The 10,435-nt window shown below is 30.1% G+C and overlaps 1 protein-coding gene across 1 annotated transcript; it reads left to right on the top strand.

The window, feature by feature from the left end:
- The first annotated feature begins 354 nt into the window (after nt 1-354).
- On the top strand, nt 355-1,972 carry LOC110781733 (probable galacturan 1,4-alpha-galacturonidase SALK6). Its single transcript, XM_021985789.2, has 3 exons — nt 355-507; nt 741-1,064; nt 1,184-1,972. Exons 1-3 carry the CDS (start codon nt 355-357, stop codon nt 1,970-1,972), a joined length of 1,266 nt encoding a protein of 421 aa, XP_021841481.2.
- Nucleotides 1,973-10,435: the final 8,463 nt, after the last annotated feature.

The following is a 10,435-nucleotide window of genomic DNA, read 5'->3' as shown; positions in this document are numbered from 1 at the left end:
GCAATGACCCCTCGTGTGTATATGTCATATCCTAATCACTATGTCACAAGTCATTTTATTGTTTCATGTTAAAAATATATTAGTAGTAGCATTCAATCATGTTTTTGTATGTAATGGCAATAATATGGTTTTTCATGTAATGACTCACTGAATCCCCCGGTAATTAATTATAATAGATTAATATCTTAATATAGATTATGGTTAACTTCTGTTCTACATCCAGTGATATACTCCGTATTTAGAAAATTAAATAAATTATCCCCTAATTTTATGCTTTCCTGGATCATTATATATTAATCGCATTTTTTAACAAAGAAATGCACATAAAACTATTTATAACTAAGCTAGAAGAAAATGGCTGCTAAATCAAATTACACTTGCACATTGTTTTTCCTTGCATTTTATTTGCTCATCCTAGGAATAAAAGGTGTGCTCGTTCCTGCGGGTGATACCATTGTATTTGACATAACCAAGAATGGAGCTAAGCCTAATACTGATGTTGCAAAGGTAATAGAATACTCGACAAAATCGATGTAAAATCATAAGAGAAGCTAATTTCTATATTTGAAACTAATTAAGGGTTTATGGGATGACTTTTATTGAGAAATGAGGCGACATTTTTCATCACATAACATGATGTAATCTAATACATACTAGAATTTGAAAAAATGCTACTTACGTATACGATCTATAAACTCTGTTTTTTTAATTGATAGTATTTGGTTTGTTGATCATTTTAGGATTTCGTGCGAGCGTGGACTGATGCATGTGCATCAAAAGAACGAAGCAAGGTGTTAGTTCCTAAAGGAGAATACTTGCTAGGTCCCATTACGCTTAAAGGTCCATGTCAGACACCAACCATAATAGAAATTTTAGGCAATTTTAAGGCCTCTCCAAATTTGGAATCATTTAAGGGGGAAGATGCATGGTTTGAGATAGATAACGTCGATAGTCTAACAATCACAGCTCCAAAAGGAGCAGGTGTGTTTGATGGTCAAGGACAAGAAGGTTGGAAAAATAACCATTGCATCCAGAATGACACCAGCTGCCACTCCTTTCCTCATGTAAGCCCGATTTAGATCATGGAAATATATATGTTTGGTAGAGGAATGTTAGGATGCTAAATTGTCAATATTTTTTGCAAAATAATACAATAACTAATTGTTTATGCTTTGTATTACAGAACTTTAGGTTCAACTCGTTAACGAATTCAAAAATTAGTGGCATAACTTCACTAAATAGCAAGTTGTTTCACATGACCCTCCAAGGGTGTAAGAACGTGGAAATGACTGACATGACTATAATCGCCCCAGGAGACAGCCCTAACACGGACGGCATTCACATTGGACGTTCAAATGATATTACCATTAGAGGAGCCAAGATTGGCACTGGAGATGATTGTATCTCCTTCGGTGATGGGTCAAAGAACATGCTTGTTGAGAATGTCACTTGTGGTCCTGGCCACGGAATTAGCGTGGGGAGTCTAGGTAGATACCCCAACGAGGAGCCAGTGTCAAATATCACTGTAAGAGATTGTACATTCAATAACACTATGAATGGTGTTCGAGTTAAAACATGGCCTGACTCTTATGAATCCTCTGCCACTTTGCTGTATTTTGAGGGTATCACTATCCAAAATGTTAAATTTCCTGTCATTGTTGATCAAGAATATTGCCCCCAAAATAATTGCAACAAAAAGACCCCGTCCAAAGTTAAGATTTCTGACATTCGATTCAAGAACGTGAAGGGAATATCAGGCACAAAGGATGCAGTGCAACTAATTTGTAGCAGCAACACACCCTGTGACAAAGTGGAACTCACTGAAATAGACTTAACATACAATGGCAAAGATGGTCCAGCGCTTTCAACGTGTAAATTTGTTAAGCCTGTTCTTACTGGAAAACAGAACCCACAAGCTTGTGATGCACCTGCTACCCCAATTGTTGAAGCAACTGAAGCAGACTCGGAGTAATCTGTATATATTTATCTATTTCATGTGAATATAAAGCTACTAAAATTTCGATTGTGTCATTTTAAAATCATGTCCCTTTTCTCTAACTATCAATATGAAATAATTTTTTTGAGGAGAAAAACATCACAACTTTTATAACCGTCTAATTTACCAATTAAGAAAAGACTCGCAGTAGAGTTAGTTGGAGTGTGAACCGGACCAGAAATCGTTATGATCCGGACCGAAAACCGAAATGGACCGGAAGCGAAATCCTAGAAATTCTTGGTGCAGAGACCGATCCCTTATAATTTTGGACCGGGTGATTTTGGTTCGGTTAAACTTGAATATATAGTTATTACTTCGTATTTAGGAAATTCCAAATTCGAATTCTTTAAAATAATAATAATAAAAAAAATCTTCCTTCACATTTACCAATACTATTCAACATTTACCCAGACTACTCAACATATACCAAATCCTACATGCAAAGGAATGCCATTTTCTGGATAATAGGTACAATGTCTAGCTCCTATATTATAGCAGTGCATTTAGATGCGGCATGGAAGAGTGATGAAAAAAGAAAGGAATGGGGAGCCACAATAGCATGGGTGGCAGGAGGTCAAATGAGAGCATTCAAGGTGCTTTAAGGGTGTTTGAAAATTCAACAAAACAAGCAGACTGTAAAGCTATCCTAGAAGGACTCAAGACGATATCGATAGTGGGTTAGAGCTGTCAAAAACTGACCCGACCTGAAAACCCGACCTGAACCGACCGAACCCGTAACCGACCATGACCCGAAATTACGGTAAAATAGGTAACCCGAAACCCGACCTGTACCCGACCCGGAAAAACCGATAACCGATTTTAACCCGATGTTGTAACACCCGAACCCGAACCCGACACCCGACCCGAAAATGACCGATAACCGAACTGACCCGACCGAACAATGACCCGAACTCAATTCGATACCCGACCCGATGTCAACCCGAAACCGATTGTAACTCGATGAAACCTGCTATTGACCCGACTTGTGACAACCGTTACCCGATTTACCCGAGTTATCAATGACACGATCAAATATTAACTTCAACGATAAATCTATTTTAATTATTTATTGCTAGATACCGAAAAATTTAGCTCTAAAATAAGTTAAACAAATTTTTTTAGAATATAAAATAATTAAAATGTATAGGTTAATTATCAGACCCGAGTTTGACCAGTCCCTGAGAGTGACCCGACCTGAATTCTATTTGATTTGATTATTATCCGATCCAAACTAAGACCCGGACCCGAAAATAACTGTGTTGCAAACCGACTTAAACCCGACTCGATAAGACCCGAACCCAAAATTATCTGCTACAAACCGACTTAAACCCGACCCGATAAGACCCGAACCCAAAATCAAACCTGACCGAAATGTGACTCGACCCGAACCCGACCTGAACCCGGGATAAGAAAAAACCCGACATGACCCGACCTGAAATCGACCCGACCGAACCCGAACTCAACCCGGATGAAATATTAACCCGACACGACCCTACCTGATCATGACCCGAGACCCGGAATGACCCGACCCAAACCCGACCCGATGACCTGTTTTGACAGCTCTATAGTGGGTCAGTCAAGAAACATTATCATAAAACCTGACTATTCAGACGCAATATCGGTCATTATCAACCCAGATCAAGCAAGTTATGATATTGTTCATATTGTTAGATAAGTTTTGATTTTTGTTTATGTTTAAAAGTTTCAAGATTCTTTGTTCACAAAGCCCACATTTTAGCACGTAGGGAAAAGGTGGACTAGTTTATTTCGTTTGTATATCTTACTGTCCAAAACAAAAACAAAAATCAAATCCTAGAAAAGTAACAAAAATAAGGGCGCACTCTATTCACCTGATTTTCACTTATGTTTCATGAACTTATCTGAACTGAACTTATCTAAAATTAACTAAACTTATTAGAACTTATCAAAACTTATTTTAGTTATAAAGTATACTTGGTCAACCCTTATTTTTCCTGAACTTATCTTATCTGAACTTATCTGAACTTAACTGAACTTATCTGAACTTAACTGAACTTATTGTTCCTGAAATAAGTGGAAATAAGGTGAACAGAACATAATCTAACTAAAATTTACAACTACAACAATTATCCAAAACTAAGAAAAATAAGCTAGAAAATGCAAAATGATCGAGGACGAAAAAAGAATTGAAATGGGAGAAAAAAAGCGCTTAATAATTAGCAAAACTACCTCCTATCAATTTGTTAATCATGTGCATTTCTTGGAATAATAACATTGAATTAATTTATATAAAAATAGTTTTAAAGAAAAAAAGTTGTTGTTACTTTTTCTTTTTGGTTCGATTAAAATTATAACAATGTGTTCGGGGATTATATATATATATATATATATATATATATATATATATATATATATATATATATATATATATATATATATATATATATATATATATATATATATATATATATATATATCACAAATTCTTATTTATAATGGGTGTACAATAAATATTGTACACCGGAGTAAAAGTTGACTCAAAATGCTTAAAAGTTACATTTATATATGTAAAAGTTATCTATTTTTTAATGATAAATTTTTTCATTTGAATAAAAATTATTTCTTCAAAATCACTAATAATGTATAAATTAATCATTTAACCCTTTAAAATGTTCATCTATCAACTTTTTAATTTTATAATATAAAAGTTACAAAAAAACAGGTTAAAGTTACAAAAAACTGCATAAAAGTTATCTTGGTGTACAATAAATTTATTGTACACCTTGTGCACGCAAGACCTTTTGTATATATATATGTATATAAAGATGTTATATATATATATATATATATATGTAAAGATGCGTCTAAGTATATATATATATATATATATATATATATATATATATATATATATATATATATATATATATATATATATAACATCTTTACAAGATTCATAATTTAAAAATAATTTTTTCTAGTCTATACTAACATGTTAAAACATAATATTTTGCGTAACATAATGTCACATGTCCCCTCCCCCCCCCCCCCCCCCCCCCCCTTTTAAGTAAAATCATCATTTTCCTTCCCTTTTCTCCTCCTTAAAAGTTACTATATGTCTTTTATGACACTGTTATTTTTTGTTTCACATTAAATTTCAATTTCAAAAAAATGTAAATGCATCATGTTCTGTTATTTCGTAATTTTTATATCATCACATATACAATATAATAGTAATAATAAATAAAAAAACGTGTGATAACACGTGCACGACACAGGATAAAATCTAATTAACAATACACAAATTCTTATTTACAATGGGTGTACAATAAATATTGTACACCGAAGTAAAAGTTGATTCAAAATACTTAAAAGTTACGTTTATATATGTAAAAGTTATCTATTTTTTAATGATAAAATTTTTCATTTCAATAAAAATTATTTCTTCAAAATCACTAATAATGTATAAATTAATCATTTAACCCTTTAAAATGTTTATCTATCAACTTTTTAATTTTATAATATAAAAGTTACAGAAAAATAGGTTAAAGTTACGAAAAACTGCATAAAAGTTATCTTGGTGTACAATAAATTTATTGTACACCTTGTGCGCGCAAGACCTTTTGTTAACAATAAAAAATTTTGTTAATTTACATCTTATCTTTATTAATTTCAACCCTAAATAATTAAAACTTGTACAGAGTATCATGTAAGGCGGTAAATTAGTACAAAACATAACTAAAAGTAATTAATAAAATCATAACTAATTCAAGAAAAAAAAATCAATCTATATAATACACTAAAAGAGGGGAAACCAATATGGTGATGACAAAAGTCACTCATTGATTGACCTATCTTTTAATATAATAATTAAACTTAAAATAAAAATAATTAAAACAAATCTTTTTTAATTTCCATGAGTGATAAATTGCTTCCAAAAATAGTTCTACCAAGGTGTGAGATATTTCTCCCAAAGTATATCTAATGTTTTATTTTATTACAGAGCAAAAGTATATATCGTCTTTATGAAGTATTATTTTTATTTTATTGGAAGAAATAACATAAATAATTAAGATATGATCGTAATCATCATATATAAAGTGAATATTTTCATTAGTGTTTTTCCTATTTAAAATTTTCAAACGACCAAAATAACATCCATTCAGAAAAATCTATTAGATATTTTTAAACTACATAAGATACAACCATTGTAAAATCCCCGTATATAATGGTTGTATCTTATGCTTTAAAAATACCACTATGTATGTGGGTTTTAAAAAGACCAAAGTATAAAAAAATTATAAAAAGAAAAATTTGTAAAAATTTAATTAAAACATAAACATATATAAGGAGATATGTTAAAAGAGAGGAAATCAATCTAGTGATGACAAATGTCACTCATTGATTCACCTCTCTTTTAATATAAAATTAATTAATAGATAATTTCTTTGTCATATTTAAGTTCATGAATTTTATGGTAACAATTACTTATATGGAAAAATCCATAAAGAATTAAAAATTCATTAATTTTTTTACTAACTTATATAGAAATTTTTTAAATTTTTTTTTTTATATATGTATAATGAATATAATGTAAATTTGCATATCTACATCTATTCTATTTATATATATATACATACTTTTAGTCAAAACATTAACTGCAATTATGTTATGTATCCCTACTTTTTTTAAAAAAAAAAATAATCATGCGCCTAAGTATTTAATCTCATCGCAATAAGTTTTATATGCGAAGAATGATTTTTTTTTTTTTTTTTTTTACACCTAGGTATAGTACAGACTTCTACGTAGTATTATTCAAAATTCCTATTCATAAATTTAATAATGAAAATAATAACATACCAGTATAATTCTTTATCCAAATAAGAGAGAATAATTTGTTTAAGTATTACTTAGTCGTATCCATGTTGGACATCTGCCCCCAACTTGTATTATATATTATGTTTTATTCAAAATAATGATCTTCAACATCGCCAATGATTCATCAACCTTAATCTCTTATGTTTTGACTTCGGATATAATAATAACATATTCTTTGAATTCTTACTCATACTATACTAATAATAAGTGGTATTAGAATGGGTTATGAGATTGTTTTGACAAAATGCTAACAATTAATCGATAATGGCTAATTGATGGAAAATGCATTATTTCCGAGTTAGTGTATTAAAAAATGCTAACAATTGATTGATAACGGCTAATTTTTGAGATATATTATGCATACATCAAGATCATTGACTAAAAAATATTATACTAAGAATTTACTTCAATATCACAATATTTACAATATGACAATAATATGTTTAAAATAAAAATAAAAATATTTTAACAATGTTGTCTAGAACATCTTTTTATTATAATACTAGATTAGGTCCCGTGCACGCACGGATATTTGAAAATTATTATTTGACTATCTTTTTTATAAAAAATTTAATTGAATTATTTATCCCTTTAATCTATTTCGTAATTAATAATCTCGAATGTATTCATTTTATCATATTTTAACTTACTACGTATTACATATTTTATATGTTTAATATATTGATCTGACTAAAATATTTGATATATTTAATATGCTAATTCGGCCAAAATATTGAGTAAGAATATTTTCTATTATTGATATGACAGTTTGACTAAAATATTACCAAAATTTTAATAATGGCATACTACATAATCCTATATTTTTTTTTCATATATAAACAATTATACAAAAGGAGAGAAAAAAAAAAAGAAGTAAATATGTCTTTTTAGGAAAGAGTTTTTGGCGGAATTTTTTTTCACCAGGAACTGACATGTGTCATTCCTGGTGTCTCTTTTAGTATATAGTAATAGATTTTAACATCTCTTAGCATGTATTAACATATTTAACTTAAAGTTATTAATGAATAATTGTATGAATTGTCAATCTTTATTTCAAATACGTGTCTTATATTGACTGCGGATATATATAACAAATATTTACCTTTGCTTTAATATTCGAAGTAGTATTTATCAAGGTTGTGTAAAAAAATATTATTGAAATTTTTTTGTTAAACAACTTTGTATTTCTTTCTCAAATTTATAATTTCTACTTATCATTTTATTTAGTAGTTCCTTAATCTTTTAAATGAAAAACAATTTTAAGAGTTCTATAGTTTCATTTTATATTATTAGTTTCTTTTTCTTTGACTATTTGATGGTTAATATATTTGTCTTTATTTTACATTGTACTATTGAGAAATCTTTGCACGCAACTTTGGATAACGAAAATCAACGTGGAGCTATGTCGCTCTTTGATTTGCCTCTCTTATACTTGATTCTATATTAAAAAAAAGATCCACTATATCCTATCATACCTATTTTCTGTTACATTATAATATATATGGTTACAATAACTTATCCCATAAAACTCCGTGAAAAGAATATTGCAACGATAAATTTTGGACGGAGAGAGTACATATTATAATGTTTTGTTTATTTACTAAATTATTCTAATAAGACAATGGAATTGTTTAATACTCTATAGTAGAATTTTAAAATTCAAAACTCTCTTACCAAAATAAAAAATGTTAGTCCATGGGTGGGTTTGAGACGAGTGTGGATACAAGGGTATGTGATAGATCGGGGATGAGTTTTATTTTGTACCCGTTAATAAGGAGATTGGGAGGGGTGAGTATCTTTCCTATCGTGAGTAACATGGATATGGATGAGAACTTTAGATGAGTACGAGTGTGGAGACACCGACCAACCTCAAAGTCATGACCAACAGAATAAATTAAGGAAATAGTGGAGTAGGTGTTAAGTGATCGGGTAATGATGTAAATATAAAATGATTAAGTAGGTATGACTATCGAAGTGAAGGGAGAATGAGAATAACACTATGATTGACACATGTGATGAATAGATGAAAACAATTTTGTTTATGTACCTTTATTTATTTTTCTTTTTTTAATAAATAAGACACCAAATGGGGCAATAACAAATTTATCCATCATTAACTTTAATTATGAGAGTATCTATAAGGCACATGTGTCCAAAATATATTGTAATTAAACAACCAAATTGTGAATAGAGTTTTAAAATTCAGAACTCTCTTACCATAAAATAATGGCGGGTCCAGCAGTCTATGGCTAGGTTGGACACGTACATGTGATGAGTGGGATGAAAATAAATTTGTCTATGTACCTTTATTTGTTTTCTGTTTTTAATAAATAAGACATCGATAGGGGGAATAACACATTTATCCATCATTAGTTTTAATTAGGAGAATATCTTTAAACTATATGTGTCCAAAGTATAATCTAATCAGACAACCAAATTGTCAAATATTCTAGAATACTCTCTTACAAGAAAATAATGTCGGGCCTAGCCGCCTAGGGCTATATTCGACACATGTGATGAATGGGAAGGAAACTTATTTTGTCTATGTACCCTTACTTGTTTTTTTTAATAAATAAGACACCAAATGAGGAAATATATAACAAATTTATTCATTATTAATTTTAATTAGGAAAATATCTATAAGCTATATGTATCCAAAGTATAATGTACTCAGAAAACCAAATTGTCAAATACTCTTAGAGTTTTAAAATTCAAAACTCGCTTATCAAAAAATAATGTCGGGTACAACCGTCTAGGGCTTGGTTTGAGGCGGGTGTGGATACACGGACGGGTGATGAAGCGGGGTTCATTTTATTCTCCGCCAGCGAGACGGGGATTAGGACAATGATGAGTATCATACTTATCTTGGTGACGGAAATGGGGACGAGAAATTAAGGCAGGTACATGGGTTCAGAGACTAGCCCCCGCTTCGAAGTTATCTCTAGCTGAATAAGATATATAGCGGGGGTAGGTGTTATATGATCGGGTAATGATGTAAATGGTAGAGGAGTATTAAGTGGGTATGACTGTCGAAGTAAATAGTGGATGAGAATAAATTTATGTTTAACATGCATGGGTTATGAAAGGGGAAGAACGTAAATTTATCTATTTACTCTTATTTTATATTTTTGAATTTGTTAAATATGAGGCACGGAATGGGGAAGTAACAGATCTATCCATAATTAGTTTTAATAAGAAGATTATCTATAAGATCTATGTTTGTGACAATTGTGTACAGTTATATTTTAGTAAAAACTAAATATTTATATAAAAAAATCGTGCATTGCACGGGTGTAATACTAGATAGCATGGGTACTATCCATGGACAGATTGATAGCATCGCACAGATACTATAGTAAATGATGAATGTAAAATTGCAAATGACTTTATGTTTGACATTGCAAATAGATTAATATCTTAATATAGATTATTGTTAACTTCTGTTTTAGATCCAGTGATATACTCCGTATTTAGAAAATTAAATAAATTATCCCCTAATTTTATGCTTTCCTAGATCATTATATATAAATCACATTTTTTAACAAAGAAATGCACATAAAACTATTTATAACTAAGAAGAAA

Source organism: Spinacia oleracea, chromosome 5, assembly GCF_020520425.1.
Source record: "Spinacia oleracea cultivar Varoflay chromosome 5, BTI_SOV_V1, whole genome shotgun sequence".
Taxonomy (NCBI): domain Eukaryota; kingdom Viridiplantae; phylum Streptophyta; class Magnoliopsida; order Caryophyllales; family Amaranthaceae; genus Spinacia; species Spinacia oleracea.
The sequence above is the reverse complement of the archived record's forward strand: the minus strand, read 5'-3'. Positions and strand labels throughout refer to the sequence as shown.

Bases quoted from the DNA above. Each gene is read 5' to 3' on its own strand.
- LOC110781733 (XM_021985789.2), top strand. From the start codon at position 355: ATGGCTGCTAAATCAAATTACACTTGCACATTGTTTTTCCTTGCATTT. The intron at 508-740 runs GTAATAGAATAC...TGATCATTTTAG, and splicing joins CTAATACTGATGTTGCAAAG to GATTTCGTGCGAGCGTGGAC. The intron at 1,065-1,183 runs GTAAGCCCGATT...TTTGTATTACAG, and splicing joins GCTGCCACTCCTTTCCTCAT to AACTTTAGGTTCAACTCGTT.